Source organism: Lissotriton vulgaris, chromosome 7, assembly GCF_964263255.1.
Source record: "Lissotriton vulgaris chromosome 7, aLisVul1.2, whole genome shotgun sequence".
NCBI classification, from domain to species: domain Eukaryota; kingdom Metazoa; phylum Chordata; class Amphibia; order Caudata; family Salamandridae; genus Lissotriton; species Lissotriton vulgaris.
This window is the reverse complement of record NC_141695.1, coordinates 545,417,691-545,435,801: the sequence shown is the minus strand read 5'-3', so window position 1 is coordinate 545,435,801 and position 18,111 is coordinate 545,417,691. Positions and strand designations below refer to the sequence as shown.

The following is an 18,111-nucleotide window of genomic DNA, read 5'->3' as shown; positions in this document are numbered from 1 at the left end:
CTTTGATGCTGGGGCCCATGCCCTCCTTGTTTGTGTCAATATCAGGCAAGTCTGGGTTGGCCGCTAGGGGTGCAAACCTATTGCTCAAGGGTAAGTCAGACTGGGTCCTGCTCTGAGTTTCCCTGAAAGAAGGGTCTTCAGTTTCATACGGTGTTTTTGAAATTCATTTCTTGTTGGCTGCCCTTTTAAATAGACTAGGGATACTGCCAGAACCCTTGTTATCAATTACAGTGGCAGGGGGGGGAGAATGGGGGGGGGGGGGAGATGGTTGGGGGCCTTTGTGTGAGTGGGCAGATGTTTTTCTCGAAGATTTAGGTGACGTGAGGAGACCATCACAATCCGAGTTTACAGACTCAATTCGGTCACTCACACACTCCCCACTCTCACCCCCCTCTAACCCCCAAACTAGATTTCTGACATAGTTTTTTTCTGTCTTTTCCCTCAGAGCGCCTCCCAAGCCACCCTCAGTGTTTTTGCGTTTGCTCATGTTTACATGCAATGTATCTGGGAAGAGGAGCAATGTGCCTGGTTACCAAAAGCTGGACCGGTCGTAGCTTTAAAGGACAGAAGGGATTATCACAGTACCTTGAATGGAACCAGTCCGAGCTCCGTGTGCTTTCGCTAAAAGTGTTTTTCAGGGGGGTGGCCCAGCCCGGCCTCCTCTGGTATTTGACGGGCAAGGACAGGCGCCGCCCGGGCACATGCACACATGGCCCGGGCACGTCCGGGCACGTCCCGCGCTGCTGGAGCCCGCTCCTGATTTTAAAGCACCTCCTGGCGCTGGATTGGCTGCGAGGCGTTTAGCGGCTCCGGCTGCAAAAGGAACCAGCAGGAAAGGAGCTGATGGCGGGTGAGGCTCATGTTTTGTGATCTCTAATTGGAGAAATATGGACGCTTCTTTCACTGTTACATATTCTTTTTCTAGGCAGACTGCCTTCATATCTAGGATGAACCATTAAATAGCTTTTACAGGATCTTGCTTCCTTAAGAATGCTTTAATCCTGCCCCTAAACTCGGCTTTATATGCTTCCCAAATCTGCTTCCCAAAGTGTCTTTAACTTTGCCAGTGTTTACTTTGAAATGTTTGTTATTCTTTATGCAAATATTTACCAAACCCACCTCTCATGAACCACCAATGTATTTAGTCGCCCAGAGAAAAAAATAATAATTAACAAGCATTGACAATGCCAGTAGTTCTGCCATATAAATGAATGTTGCACGTTCGTCACTGATGGGTTTAGGTATTCAGTAAGTCACAATACATGCAATCAGTTACTCATCTTGGTCTCATGCATCCATTCATCAAACTATTGACTCATTCTTACATTCATTCACGTCCTTACATAGCACAATAAATGATTGACACATCCTCAACAATATATACAAGATAAATTAAAAAAAAGAAAACATGATGCCAACTAAAACATGGCGAATGTATGCCTGTAGCGAGCAATAAAATTAAACATGGCAGTTGGTGGCCTCTTGCAATGGCTTAGTACATAGTGCATTGTTGTTTTATAGTTAAAGAAAGGAAGCCCCATTTAGAACCAACATGTTGTTCATTTGAATGGTGAAAACGAAGCACTATGGATTTTACCTTTCCATGATGGTCACCTAGTTTATAGACAATTGCCGCATAGGATGCTGCGCAATGCAGATTAAATTAGCGCCAAGCAAGTAGCTCGTCAAGACAGTCTGCGGATGTGCAGTATGCTCTAAAAAATGTAAGCAAAATGAGAAAAAATTAAAGAAATTAAAATGAAAAAATAAAAGACTGGCCAACAAGATTTGGCAGTGAAACCTATTCCTTTTCAGGCAGATGTGTATATGTTATTACTCACAACGCAAAAAAAGCCAATGGCTGAAGGGGACTGTTTAGGAAGCTGGCTCTGTATATACTATACCAAAGGAGGTATTTTGTGCACAGAGTACAGTGGAACCCCAAAGGTAGGCAGAGGTAAAGTTACATAGCACCTCACTCTCTATTTGGGGTAGTGTGGTCGAGCAGTAAGGCAATATCAGAGGACACTGTTAAGCATTTGTTGTACACACTCAGTCCGCAAATGAATTCACACACTCAAAGACTGAACTACAAGCCCATAATTTTTTCATAAAAATGTTCTTTTAGTTATTTTATTTTCTAGAACCAAGCAAGCCTGGCACAGGTAAGTGATAAGTACTTTGCAGTAAATATACAGTTGTAATACAGTTTGGATTTGTAATAGTATATGCACTTTGTTTTTAACTTAAAGTATGGTTTCAGAGGAATGCAATACTTTGTAAATACAGTACATAGACTTTAACCCCTCCCCTGCGGATGATGGAACCTGTGCTGATGACGGAGCGGTTTCGTCATGGCCCACCCGACGCTCCTGCGCAGCGCGAATTCGGCGCCTGCGCTGAGCGTTCTATTGAGCGGGCTGGGCCATGACGGAACCGCTCCGTCATAAGCACAGCGCAACCGACGCTGGTGACGGAGCGGTTCCGTCACCAGCATGCGCCCGCCGCATTTCCGCCTCGCCCCCTTAGCACTGCGGCGGAATAGCCGCCGCAGTGAAGGGGTTAATGGGCTTTTCAGTAAAACTACAGGTAAGTTACTTTTGAGATTACTTTTCTTACTTAGAGTAGTATGCCTGGATACTACTGTGGGGCATTTCCTGTAAACAGGTAAGTACAATCGTTTTTGTTTGTTAGTGCCTTTCTTTAGGTTTTCAAACTCCACACTTAGAAACTTTTCACAGAAATACTGTCAATGTTACCCTAAGGAGGAAAACAGTGTTATCGGTTTTGAGGTAAGTATTTGGTAGTGGGAGTTGAGGTTCTGGGAGTAGACTCGGGCGTTCCCCAGGGTCAAGGATGCACTCTTGTTACACCCTCAGCGGCACAAGGGCGGCCGGGTGCAGAGTGCTGAGGCCCAATGTAATCCAATGGGGGATAGGAGGCCTCCAGTTGGTGGCTGCTGACGATGATGTCACTTGGGTGTGGGAGCAAAGCTCCTGGATTTTAGCTCAGAGCAAATGGGGAAACAAAGTAGCATCAAAGGTGCAACCTCAGTGACACTAGGGCCGCCGCGGTGCAGGGTGCTGTTTCGACGTTGGGCGCCATGTTGTTTTCAATGGGGAGAGGTGTGGTGCAGTGGCCAGGGCAGCTGACTTCGGAGCACAGGGTTCACGGTTCGATCCCCGGCTCTGGCGGCAGCTCAGGTCAGCACCATGTGACTCTGGGCAATAGCTCACTTAATTTCCATGATGGCCCCCAGCGCCTTGAGACCGGTATGGGTGAGTAGTTTAAGCTTTACAAATACAGATTTAGATTTACAATGGGGAACCTCCGGTTGTCAAAGGCACTGCATGCTTGGGGACGAAGGTCTCCTGGGTGCGACTACCACTTTGAGAGGTAATTTGGGAAGTTAGGGGTCGGTTATGCACCGTCGATTAGGGCACCCAAGGCCGTGGGGCGTCGGGTGCAGCGATGCCTTTTGGGGTTGGATCTTCTTACCATCTCCTGGTCACGGGGGCCCTTCTGGATTTGGGCTGCAGGCGTCGGCTTGAGGCAGGTCAGGTGTTGCCGGAACTCGGGTCAGGATCGTATTGGTGACCTCCTTGCGGCGTTTGCCCACTCGAGCTAGTGCCGTGGACGTTGGGTGCAGAGTGGTGCAGATTTGCGGTTTCCGTCCGGAGACAGAGGTTGCAGATGAACAAATCCGGTGTTCACGGGAGACAAAGTCTTTGTGGTTGAAGGCAGACAGGTCCTCCGGGGTTTTGGAGGTTGCTGGCTGCAGGACAAACTGGGATTTTGCAGGAGCGGGTTCGAGGGGGAGACAGGCCAGTAGGGTTGGAGCTAAGTCAGTGGGCGTCTTCGTCTTGTTAGCTGCTGCACGGCTGTTCGGTCCTTCTTCTTCTTGTACTTTCTTCTTGTCTGAGGAAGCAAGGTTCAGGGGTGCCCCTAAATCCTAGATTAAGGGACAGGTAGGTAAAATGTAGGGACCAATAAGTCCCTTCCCTGGGATGGGTAAACCCCCTATTATGCCACCCTCCCATTGGGAGTGGGCATGATACTGTCCCTGGTTGGCTGAGTCCCCCCATCTTCAAGATGGCGTGGACTGAGAGTTGTGCTTCACCTCACCTTCCCCCCCTGAGGGGTCAGGATGGCAGAGGTGGGCACACCTCTCTTCCTCACTTGTTTTTACCACCTGTTTTCCTGCCGAAAAGGAGGCGAGATAGGCTGGGGGTCGCATTATAAAAGCTACCAGGCCTTTGAAGCTCCCCTGCCACAGATGGCTTTTCCTGGCCTATGAGAGTGTGAACACCTCTGCCCAGGAAAAGCTTCGTTTCTGGGCTCAAGGACAAAGGGTGCCCACCCTTGGGGTCCAGAAACATGTCTCGTGGTGGCAGGCTGGTGTGCACCAGTCAGGGAATCCACCAAAAGCTGGTCATTTTTCAGGGAGCATCTCTAAGATATCCTCTGTGTGCATTTTTCATTAAATCCCACACTGGTATCAGTGCGCGTTTAACGTGCTGAGAAGTTTGATACCAAACTTCCAAGTTTTCAGTGTAGCCATTATGGTGCTCTGGAGTTCGTAATGACAAACTCCCAGCACCATACACTCTTAATGGCAATACTGCACGTACAATGTTTAAGAATGGACATAGACACTGTAGGGTTACAGGGCTCATGCACCTACACCCTCAACACTGGTATAGGGCATCCAGCTAGAGGGGTGACTGATCTATGCCAGGGCAGTGGGTTGTAGGCATGGCACACGTCGACTATTGACTTTGTTCTGCACCACAACACGCAGCCTGCAAATGCAGTGTGTGTGTGTGTGTGTGTGTGTAAAGGTACAGGGCCTCTAAGGGTGGCACAACAAGTGCTGCAGCCCTTAGAGGTCTTCCCTGGTCACAGTGCCCTGGGTACCTGTGATACCATTTACTATGGGCTGACCTGTGGCCAGAGATGCCAATTGGGTTAGTTTTGGGGAAAGAACACAGGCCCTGGGAACCTGATTCGCAGGAACCCAGGGCACTTCAAGTCAAAGTGCATCAGTAGTCTGGCAATAAGTGTGGGGGGGGGGGTTACTGCAACAGAAACCCACTTTCCTACAGACTGCCATAATGCACCATGCTGTACGCTGTCATGAATGGAAGCGGAGTGTCAATGGCATTCATATGGACCAAGGGCAAACCACCACTTTGCACAGTCAAAAGCTGTGCTCAGTTGACGAGTTGGGGGAATATAATCAAAAAACCCTAGAAAATCACTGAAGAATCAAGGGTTAAAGAGCATGGGCGTCCATTCACCAAATAGCCTGGGGTAACGAAAGTGACATCATAAGTTTTGACCCCATGACATCACAGGAAGTGATGACATAGGACTTAAGACATGCTGTCACTCATCCCTCAGCTGTTTGTGATCTGTCTAACACTTCTAGCGGTCACATCTTTCTCAGCTGTTGTCACGTCTCTCTCAGCTGTTGTTGACTCTTGTTCATCCCTCCGGTCTATCCTGACTATCTTTCTCACTGATCTCCTTATAACATGTTTCCCCTCTCTCACTGATCTCCTTTCACACCCGTTTAGTCTCTTTTCCCACTCTATTTCATTTATCTCCCTCTTGTCCTATTCCCTTATCTGTCATTTTTCACTTGTCTATGTTGCAATATGATTGGTGTCCCTTTCATCCCTTTTTGTCCCTCTCAAACATACATCCTTCTGTTTGTCTCTTGATCTCTCACCCTTCTCTCTGTAGTGTCTTCTTCCTTTCGTTACTTCTCCCTTATATTGCCTCAAAGCCTTTTACCTTAACCTCCTCTCTCTTTTTCTCTCTCATTCTCTTAGTGCAAAACGTCTATTCCCACAATTTGTTTGAGCCGGTCTCCAAAATCTAAACCCTTGCCTACTACAATAATCTGTAAAATGCCATTAACAAAACGGGTGCATCCTGGCATTAGCACTGTGTAATAACATTACATCTTTAAAAGTGTATTGCCGTTGTCACATTCTTTTCACATTAAGTAACTCAGGCCAACTGGCCCGGTCATCATTTTTCATAATAAATAGGTTAAGCCTATGGAATCTGACATAACATTTTTCTCAGTATTTAAGTAATTAATAAGGCCTAAAACCTTTACAATTGGCTTTTCGCCATGACCGACGCCTGCCTACTGAATTATGCATAAGTTGGCAACTATCAGACATGCAGTTAAAAAATGACAAAGAGGTACACAGTACAAAATTACTCATAGTTGGTAAAAAATACTCATTCCTCTCATAATTACTTAACAAAGAATATCACAATAAAAATCTTCTACCCCTAGGGGTTTTCGAAAGGTGGTGACGATCAGCAAAACTCTTGCCTACCATGGTAATCTATTCAACATGTATTATCCAATAGGTAACAATTAATGACATAAGAAACACAGCAAGTATTTAACTTACATGAGGGCAAGCATTTAGTTAAAGCGAATGTATATATAACATTAATGGCTCCCAGGTTACCCTTAAATAATGGCAATCATTATCATTTCGCATAATTGACATTTCAAGTTCACATAAACCTGTAAATGGATACCACAATTCCCTCATACTCCACCAATTCCTATTTGGGTATGATTTAGCAATCTGTAGTCTGGCCAAATTAATGGTTGCAAATACCATCCCAGCATGCATCTGAGGGACTTGTGTAGGAAACCTCACTAGCAAGAGATTTGCACATGGAGAGATAGTAATACCAAGACATTTGCAAATTGCTTGAAAGGCTTGTCTGCAGAAATTCTGTATTAGGGTGCAATGTATTAATACAGGAGTTGTTAACGCTGAGGTAGTCTGACAGTGGAAGCAGTCTGTGTCAATGCAGCACTTTCATGTATACAATCAGTGAGATTTTTTGTAAAAAAAACACCCGAGCGCAACTTGTAACACATTGTAATAACAATCAGCCATTAAAGGCTTTAACAAAGGTTTTTCACAATAAATAAGCCAGGCATGCTGCGGTCCTCAAACATTTTTCATAAATAACTTTTCAGACCTAAATCACAAGACATAACCTTTCTCAGTGAACCAGTCAGGCCTATGGCCTTCAGCACTGGCTTGTTACCATATCCAACCCAGACCTACTGTACTGAGCATGAACGTTCCATAAGTCAACTATCAAGCTCCAAAGAGAGCCTAACGAGGACTATCATAGTTCAAATCTTATATCTTCATGGTTTGTCATAGGCATACACACAACAAAGCCTTGCCTGCAGTGGTAACCCATAAGATTACATATAAGAAAATAGATCATCATAGGCTTTAATATAGAGTAAAAACAATCTACCCTTTAATACCCATTGACTTCAAAATACACGTTTCACGAGCAATAGTCCAGACTTACTGCCTTTGTTTTAACTTTTCATAATAAACACATTAGTCCTATAGCCTTGAACAGGCCAGGCCCATAACCTTGTTCATTGGCTTGCAACCATAAATAACAAAGCCCTGTTTTATTGAGTATAAGCTGTCCCACCAGGTAAAAAGTGCAATACAAATACTACTTTTTAGTGGAAGCATACAACTTCTGCCCAATCCAATTGTGTACTCAACACAATCAGCATGAGGGTGGAGAAAATGCTCCTCCATCAGTAGTAATTCTGAAAACTCTGTTTCTGTTGATCACGTCATGATCAGGAGATATTTGTGCTGCCAAGCAAGACTTAAACAAGCATCTACAATGCAATGGTTTCGCCTTTTGAAAAGTTAGAGCTATTGGCATTGTAAATGACAAATTTTGTATTTATGTGTTGGTAGTAGTCTCTCAGTTCCAAGTTATGCAACAATTATTTACAACTAGCTTCACCTTGGTAATGTCCAACACAGTTACATTCACCTGTGCAGTAAAACAGGGTGGGTAAAAGTACAAAACTCTTCAGGTAGGATTCAACTATCTTGAGTTGGCAGGAACAAAATACAAATTGTACAGACACAGAATGCCAGCACCACCCTACAAACATGGGAAACACCCATTACATCGAGGTAAATACATCGCGGTGCTATCGCACCGCGACTTTTACATCGCATTGTCGTTGGCATCGCAGACTTTTACTGCGCATGCTACAACGGCGCCATGGCATTAACATCGCATGCAATTACAACTCATGCGATGTTAACATGCCATTACAACGCAAGACTTTCAAAACAACAGAACTTTTAAGGATGCAAACGGAAGCTAATAAATATTACATATACGGAAACGGACTAACATTTATGTTACAAGCTAATAAATATTACATATACAAAACGAGTGACACAAAACGGCAAAGGGGTGACACAAAACTTTTCAATTAGAATAATTTACAATTATACTAAACGGAAACAGTAAATAATATATAGACAAAACGGAAAAGGGGTGACACAAAACTTTAAAAAAAAAAGGAGAACAGAAGCAAATGCCTTTTACTAAAAACGGGATACATCGCTAGCAGTGAGAGGATGTGGCCTAACTGATAGCTCTGCCGACTTTCGTGTTGTCAACCACGGTTCGAGCCTCCTATCAACTCGCCAAAGTAAAAGTGCAGTGCTACATTACATTTTTATTACTGGTGCAGCGCTACATTACATTGTTATTACTGGTGCAGCGCTACATTACATTTTTATTACTGTATGGATGGATGCATGGATGGGTGTATGGGTGGATGGATGAATGGATGGCTGTCTGGATGGATGCATGGATGGGTGTATGTCAGATTTAATGAATGGGTGGCGGATGGATCAATGGATGGCGTCTGTATGGATGGATGTATGGATGGATGGGTGGGTGTATGGGTGGATGGATGCTGTGTGGTGGGTCGATGGATGCATGGATAGGTGCTGGATGGATGCGGAAAAGCCACGCAGCACTAGATATGTTATAATGGCGCAGATGTCAAATTTAATGAATGGGTGGCGGATGGCAGGATGGATGGATGCATGAATGAAGGCTGGGTGGAAGGATGTGTGTGTGGTGGGTGGGTGGGTGGGTGGGTGGGTGGATGGATGGATGGATGGATGAATTCATGGTGGATTGATGAATGGATGGCTGTAAGGATGGATGCATGGATGGGTGGATAAATGGATGGCGGATGGGTGGGTGGATGAATGGATGGCGGATGGATGAATGGATGGCTGTATGGATGGATGAATGGATGGCGGGCTGCATGTCTCATTGTGTTGTACAATGGCATGGAAGGGGAGTGGAGGCCTCTATGTCACTATGGGTTTAGGCAGTATTAAAAAATCTCGCAAACATGATATCATGTTGATTAGTCGAAGATGAGTAGGAATAAGACAGGGCTTGAGGTATTCAGAATGAGGCACATGAGCACCTTTGCCCTTCCTTCTACAGGCTGCAAGTATTCCACGTACATTCCAATGTTTCCTTCTTCAGTGCAGCCTCGATGCCTTTACCCCCCCTTTACCCACTGCAACAAATCTTGCTGTTTGTAATCGCGTTCAATTATAACCGTATTTATATTGCGCTTGCTACCCCTTACCCGGAATACATTAGGAGTCAGTGCTCTCTCTCTCTCAATCTCCCCGCAGCTCGCTTTACACTGTCCACTCAGTGCCTTCCTTGAATGATCATTCTTCCTGCACGAAATGCCATCTCCAGCGGTGACACTGGTATCTCCCACTGCAGTAAATAGAATCTCCTGGAATACAGGCCTCGCCAGGCTAAAGATTAAATATAGTGTCAGCAAATAAAGGATTTGCGTGCCAAAAGATTAAAAAGCGTTTGTCGGCATAAATGATTCACACCGCTTTAGAATAAATAGTCTGAAGGAATAAAGCATTTATCGCCCGCCGGATTTAACAGAGTAAACGGCTCACCTTCCTAAACATTATACATATAATGTACGCAAATAAAGGGCTCTCCTTACTGCAGATTGCAGGGAGTCTCTCGCAATAAATAGGATACACACCCCTCAAAAAAAGAAATAATAGGGGGGGGGCAGGGGTAGGAGTGGGTTCAGGCGGCAAATAACAGAAACCGCGTTGTTTTCCACTGCGACGTAATGTTCTGCGGGGTGATGTTCGGGCCAATAGGAATGAATGTAATCGCGTTGCAAAGGTCAGCGATGTGTTGACTCACGATGTAATGGTCGGGCCGATGTGATAGACGCGATGTAAATGCACGCGATGAGTGTGGCCACGATGTAGCGTCATACAACCTACAAACATTTGCCCAGGTGCTAGATTACAAGGGAGAAACAGGAAGCCATCCTCTGGACGAGCAATAACTATTAGGATAGTAACAGCAGCTGGAGCACATATATCGACTGGTTCATCCATAAAGGAGAATGACTCCGGAGATGGAGGGTAATTCTCAACTGACAACAGGGATAATCCTTCAATCCAAACAATGATGGACCAGATGTTGATCCTTATGAGTTCAGATCTCATATCTTGAATAACAAATTATTATTGGGAAAGAAGGTCTGCAGAGAAGACTGGAAATAAAAAGACAACTTTTTACAATAGTAATTTACATAATTACAAAATAAGGAGCAGTCAGTACTCACTTGACAACGAAAATAAGTGTTTCATGTCTATTACAAACATAGAATGGTCTAAGTGTTCAAAGGTCAAACTACTATTTTATTACACGCTCTAGATGGTTCTCTCTGGCAGCCTGAATAAGAACAAGCATTGGCAAAGTCCGTTTGTCTTCCCCATGCGAGATCTAATGACTGTCAATTAAACAAATTGCCATGTTGTACAGCAGTGCTGCTGTTGTTTAACTTTCAACCATGCTGCGCAGCCACCCCACTGCTGTACAACATGGCTATAATACACATTGATAAAGCAAAATCGCTCTTGCATATCTGAGAGCGGTTTGGCTTTCTCAACATTTATCTTGTAGCGTGAGGGGTTTGGGTGTGTCGGGGCAAGCAACAACGGGTGGTGGTGGATGTCGTGGGACAAGCAATAGCTGAGAGAGGTGTGTGCAGGGGAAGCAACAATAAAAGTGCAAGCAACAATGAGCAAGCAACAAAGGGGCAAGCAAAGACACGGTGAGGGGGCGTGAAAAGCAAAAATCAGCATGCAACGATGTGGGAGGGGGAAGCAACAGCGACGAAGCAACCGGCGACGCAGGGGGGGGGGGGGGGCTGTAGTGTCCAGTGGGACACGTTCTAGTGTCCAGGAGATGGATGTTACACACTTTACACCCACCAATCACCAGCGTAACCAGACCCTGCTAATAAAAGGGGCCGGGTGCACATGCCCTGGGCCAATTGACCACCATACTCCGTGTCAGTGTGATACTTTTAGCAGTATTTGGGCCTAGGGCAAGCAACTCAACAATGGCGATGAGGGGGGTTCACCCCCGTGTGTAACGTGACAGCTGTTTTCACGGTTTGTCATGAAGGTAGTGCAGCCTGCTACTATACCCCCCTCACCCCCGCCTGCTGCCAGTGTGCAGGTGAAAGAGGGCACAGAGCAAGAAGACGGCACTCGCTGTGTACATTGGCCCCCAATGATAATGCCTCAGCAGCCGCCACCTGCAGTAACCCAGTCCGTTGACCGGTGTGATCACATCAAGCAAGACCACACGGTCAGAGACAGACACATCTGTGTAAAGGGGTAGCAGTCGCAGCTAGCACCTGCTGCCGACAGTTCTGCAAGTGGTGAGAGACTTTCCCAGTTCTTGGTAGTGCCTACGAGGGTAGACAGAAGAACTATGCTGCCAGTACATGGGGCGAAGGGCCCGCAAGTGAGAAGAGAGTGCATCTAGACAGCAAGAGCCCCTGCATGTTGCCTGCCAGCCTGTTGTGCACCCCAGTATGTTCCAAAGTACGGCTGTAAAGGGGTGGTGTGATAGGTTTGAGCGAAAACCCGGAGCAGTGCCACAAGCTGAGGTGCCGGTTGGCAAAGCGAATTCTAAGCAGTGCTCTGATAGTCTATATGTCACATATCTGCTCAGGAATATGAAAGATGCCCATCCTACGCACAGCAAACTGAGGCTGTGTGTGGCGGCCCCACCCGCTCAGGACTACCCTGCTGGCAGTTTATGCCCCCACACAAAAGGACCAGAGCATACCTCCACAGCGAGTCTCCAGCTTGGGCCCCAGCACGATCTTCCACCACAGATAACCACGCAAACCCCGCATCAGCATCTCCAATAAGTGTCAAGGCCTGTGGTCTGAAGAGATACTCGTGCAGGCTAACACGACAGGCATCTGCAGCACCCGGAGAGTCGCTTCAAGTAATCGCTTGCAAAGACGAAGAAAAAACCTCCTCCTAAATTCAGGCTGGTCCCGCTGCCAGGAAGAAGAAGGCCTGTGGCACATCCACAGCCCTGTGCTGAAAACTGCTATGACTCACGACCCGCAGTTTAGAACGAACCGCAGGGAAGGGGTATGGTGACCGGCAAACCAAGTAAACAACAGCCCAAGGCCATAACACCATTCAGAGAAGCCTTCATGGGCATGTCCCACAGAGACAATAAAACAACTTAAGAGAAGAATCACCGCCAAGGCCCGCAGCAAGGGAAAAGCTGCAGTGGCCTCCCTAAGTGGCAGCAGCACCACATGGTGTGACGTGCCAGAACCGCCTCAAAGTTAGAGACAAACTGGAACGGCCTCATTTAAAAACAAGTGCAAGAAAACTTCTTCAGTTACAGAAACCACATTCGGCGTAAGATCCAGGGAGCTATTTCTGGGTCCCCGGACGGATTCACGGGCACACGGACAGCGGGAGGGGGGAGGGGGCGGGAACGGGCACACGGACAGCGGGAGGGGGGCAGGTTAACGGGCGCACGGACAACAGAAGGGGGGGCGGGAATGGGATAAGAAACAAAACGAAAAAATGGCGATTACCTGCAAGAAAAGTGAAATGGTGCAGCCCACCCCTGCTCGGAGTAGGGAGCTGGTCGGGTCTGCGTCCTACCTGGGAGAGAGAGCAGGCTGGTGTGACGAAAATGCCGGCCTGGAAAAAAATAAATTACATCCGCCCACCGCCGCATGACGTGGCGGAAAGGGGCGGGATGAGTAAAAATCGCGGGAACGCCCACGAATCTGCTTGCAGAATGACGAGCAGATCTCGCTTCCAATGGCTAGCCTCCATTTATGGAGCTAGCCAATGGAAAGAGAGGGCGGGACAACACACACATACTGTAAACATTAGATTTCGCCTGCGCCGAAAAGCTGCGCGGCGCAGCTTTCGACGAGGCAAAACCAAAAAAACGACTAAAAATATAGGTAGCTCAAAGTGCCCTCTACTGGACCAAATAAACAAACATGCAAACTGTGGCCCCTAAATATATATATATATATTTTAAAGGATACATGTGGTGCATGGACACAGCCCTCAGCAGTGATTGCTTAAGCTGGCTAATCTTCTCCTTGAGATTGTGCATCTGGTGTCTCACCGTCATATTGAGCTGCAAAAGAAAGACAAGTTGAACCTGTTATTTCATTACAGGAGCGTTTAGGTGTCAGTCTAGCAGGACCATGTCAACAAACAAAGTAAGCATGTATCTATTTTAAAATCATCTCCATTTTTTGATTGCAATAAAGTGCGTTTTCAACACACAGAGGATCACCCAATTGTTGGCATGGAGGAACACCCAAACTATTAATACTGATGGCTGACAATCTGGAGATGCAAGGTATCAGAAAAAGTAAAATTGGTCTCATAAAAAAGACTGGACGTATCTCAGTTGTGCAATTGGTCAAAGAGGATGCATCCAGAGCCAGGAGTGAAGCGCTAAACTTTTGGCAGCACAGTGGTTTAATTAGTGAATTGTACTGTGGATGTGAAAAACATATGGCAGAACATCTGCTGGACATTTTCCAACTTGCGTGAACTTAATATAGGACTCTCTACAGGAAGGCCACAGAGATTCTAAAGTACAGGGTGAGAAGGGAATTACCACTTGGTTCAGTTCATTTTAGGGACTAAGCGGTTCATTATATTCTATCCCTAGAGGAGGTCCAAGAGCCTTATAATTCAAACCTAGAAACAAAAAGATGTTGCCCCTGAATCGGATTTCCACGTGGTAAGCACTGACATGGCGTTTTTCCCCCATACAGATTTCTTCAGCTATAAACTGGCAAACATTTTGCTGGAAAAAATTGCAAGATTATGGGACTCAGAACAGGGGCAAAACGTTAAGTATTGCTGCATTATCCCCATTCTAACCTGTGGAACTATGGAGTCAATAATGCACCAGGGAAAAAGCAAACCCTGCAGTATCAGTATTTTCCGGGTTAGTATTGCCATGCAGTATTACAGAGGCTGTTTAAAGGAATATAACAGCAGATACTCCCAACTTAAGCTAACTGTATGGTTCAAAGCAACCCACTTATGATACAACGCGAGCTACAAAGGGCAGTAGCTATTAAATCAAATAAATGATACGTACTGATTCTTTTATGTTAGTAAATGTAAAACACTGAGCTTTCTTTTTACTTTTAAAGTATTTTATATGGCCAAGAGATCTGCAGCGCTCACCTATCTTTGACCCAATATTTCCTCTCAAATGTTGCTTGGAGGGTCATGACCTTTAAAACTATACTTGCTCATCCTCTGCATCCCCAAAGATCCCATGACGTCAAGAAGTGCCCACCGAGCATACCTTTCTACTAGGCGAGGAAAACATGAGTAATGTGATGCTGCCAACAGTCAGGTGTTCTTGTTGAGGCAACAAACAGGTCCAGTTGTTTCGCAGACTTGTTTGCAGTAGAATCAAAACCTCCAACAAAAAAAACGCCAAAGTCACCTGCTGAAGAACGAAATAATTCCAGGAGGAAAGGTGTGTCCAGAGGAACACAAAACACCAGGTCACACAAGGCTGGGCAATTTTTCCCTGCCAAAAACATGTTTCTGAAGAGCAATAGAATCTGCGGATATAGGCAGCCACTAGAGGGGTTGATCATTACATATTCCAGCGAAATAAATACAAATATTCCAAAATGAATTACTGCGAGAGCTGATTTCAAGAAGATGTAGAGGTCAATATTGGAAGTTGTCGGTACCGCAATAAAGAGATACTACTCCAGACCACATCTCCTTCACACCTACTCAAAGAAGCAATAGTCAATATTGTTAACAGGATTATTCCTTTGTCTCAGTGGCTGAAGTTCCAGGAAGTCGTTCATGATAAAGACCCCGTTCCAATTTCAGAGAGGTAAATTATACCTCTCACAAACACTTATACCTCTCACAAACACACTAGTGCCGCCAAGGATTAGGGACAAAACTTGAGGAGTAATGATTCAGATATGAGGCTCAGAAATGGTGGGCATGAACCTCAAGAGGGCCCTCTGCTGAACAGTTTATCCATTGGCTTAGGAGAGAAAAATACATTCTGCTTTTCAGAAAAGCTTCGAATATCCACGACTTCTTTTTGTTGCCAGTAGAATGGCACAAATAGTTAAATGTATATACAAGTTGTGCTCCCAATGAACATTAGAAGCATCCCCTGGCGCTCCACTCATTCATCTTCTGGCATTCCAGAATTCCATATTTATCACAATTACCTGAATTCACAAATTTCTTTTATTCATCATTATTCTCATTTGTTTTTTTTCATTCCTCGTGCACACAAAATCCTGCTGGTTGCTTTATTAGTTCCACCACCTAGACATAGTACAAAGCAGTACAAACCACCTAGGCATAGGTGGTGGAACTAATAAAGCAACCAGCAGGATTTTGTGTGCACGAGGAATGTACCAGTAATGATGGAAAATTTTGAAGAAGAGAATTTTGCGGTATCAGTCCTTTGGTCCCCGATGAAGGGCACTAATGCCCGAAATGCATTGGACTAACTAAACGCCGGTTTATATGAAGAGTAATAGAATATAAACCTTGAAAAGAAACAAATGAGAATAATGATGAATAAAAGAAATTTGTGAATTCAGATAATTGTGATAAATATGGAATTCTGGAATGCCAGAAGATGAATGAGTGGAGCGCCAGGGGATGCTTCTAATGCTCATTGGGAGCACAACTTGTGTATGCTTACTAAAGGTCGCCGACGACAAGCGACGCCACCCAGGCAGCACCCTCCACCTATGAGAGACATTTGAAAACTCATGTAATAAGAAACGCTGTGCACCTTCCACCATTTCTTCAGACACATAGTTAAATGCTCATCGCCCATGTGTGCAGTGACACGCAGGTCAAACTCTGAATCCCGAAAAGGCAGACTACCATTAGATTGGGTAAATACAACACGTGGATTTGTGCAGCAACAATTTAAAAATAAGTTTTACATCAAAAACATATATGATCTGCCAAGCTAAGCAGTTTAAAGCACTGCTGCCTCGAGTAGTTCTACTGCTTCACTGTACAGGAAGAGATCGCCTCTCAGCATCAGCAAAAGCTGCTACTAACTTCACACCTTTAAATGTTCAATTGTTAAAATGATATTTGTTTTCAGGAGTCCACAAACTCCGATAATAATTTAAATACCCCAGTCATGATAGAGTGCCCTGTTATGGCCTTACTTGTTTTTTGCCGAGATTTCTGTTAAGACTGAAGCAGAAAGCAGTCGCGCTATCAGGATTAGATTCTACTAAAACCAGACCCTCGCAGTCACAGGTCCCTTTGTTGATAGGTGACATCAGGCACAAGGCGAAGGGAAGGTTATGGGCCCTGGCAGAGGCGAGCTGGCTGGCAGAATGAGTATACACCCCTAGTGTATAGCAGATATGACCTTACACCACGCCCAGGTTTTGGTAGCAAGACACATGTGTAACATCCGTCTCTTCCAGATGTTGGTAGAGTGTGTAGTTACCATTAGGGCCCCAGTTGTCTGGGCCAACACAGATCTATGGCAAAAAGGCTTTGATCTACTAGAGGCAAGGGTACAGCTCTGAGTATTCAGGGTTCTTCTGCTGAACATCACCCAAAATCACAGAAAACATCCAACACAGTGCAGTCCATGCAAACAGGGTTACACAGCTTTCCTCAGCCTTGTAAGGACTTCCATTCCTTTGGTCAAATCACTAACCTCCCTGGCTTGTGGCTGAAAAAAACCTTTAACAAAGTTTTTGAAAAAATACAAGAACGTGTTTTTATCCTTTAATCACTTAATGCAGAATGTGTCTCTAGCTGAATCTTTGATTTCACATTAGGGACAGTATTGCCTGGATTATGAATTAGGTATTGATGTAATTAAAGCACACCAGGGTAAATAGCGCATGAATTTACAGAATGGTCTGATCAAGAGTTAAAAAATGCTTGCAATATTTATCACATGAACCAAATATAGCAGGTCTGTGGTCCACAAGCGCTGCATGTGAAAAATAACACGTCGCAAATAACTCCAAACTACAGGTACAAGAATTCATTAAAAATTTGTGAAAATACTACCTTAAAAAACCTCCTGTCAAAAGAAGGCAGTAAAAATTCTTAAAGAGTAGTGACTGTAAGAAAAGCTGTAAAACAATACAAAACACTAAAATAAACACAATAATGCAATAAACACAGTAAATGTACTGTTTGAGCTGAACAAGATAAAATCCCACACATACCTGCACGAAGTGGGGAGAGGATGTAGCCTAACAACTAGAGCGGTCGATGTCGGCAACGACGCTCAACATCCTGTGATTCTGGGCAAATCACGTAATCTCCCCATGCCTAACAAAAATGAGTGTGTCCTCATGTAACGAAATAGGTGCTATGTAAAGAGCTCTGATACCCGATGTCTTCGGGTCTAGTTTGCTCTATATAAAACTCATTGAAAAATGATGTCTTTTTTTTTTAAATGGCCAGACCTATAGAAACAGACAGACCGGTGAAGCTCTGACAGGTTGATTACAGTAGCTCACACTTTTACTCCGCAGTGCACTACCATGAATGCCGCACTTTATCATGCAATGTCAGACCATGTTCTGCTACAACAAACCATGCAGCAAGAGAAAGGAAACCAGGCCTCTGCTTAATGACCTGAAATTGTGCAGAAACACAGGATGAGAACCAGAATTTGTTGCGTAAACTGAGTCTCTGGCTCAGCTCTACAAGGTTTGCTCTTACACCCACGGATGACACGAGCGAACTTAATTCAATGCACCACACTTGAACGTGAGAAACAGGTTTTTGTTGCCCCGCAGCACTCCATCCAATACACAGATGAAATGGCATCCAT

At 45.0% G+C, this 18,111-nt stretch overlaps 1 protein-coding gene across 2 annotated transcripts in view; it reads right to left on the bottom strand.

Moving 5' to 3' along the window:
* The window catches only part of STX8 (syntaxin 8), a 1,246,356-nt gene that overhangs the window by 1,127,217 nt on the left and 101,028 nt on the right, over positions 1-18,111 (bottom strand). For both annotated transcript variants that reach the window (XM_086930625.1, XM_086930626.1), the window contains exon 3: positions 13,304-13,398. In XM_086930625.1, coding sequence (XP_086786751.1) covers positions 13,304-13,398 — 95 coding nt within the window. The remainder of the gene's footprint in view (positions 1-13,303; positions 13,399-18,111) is intronic.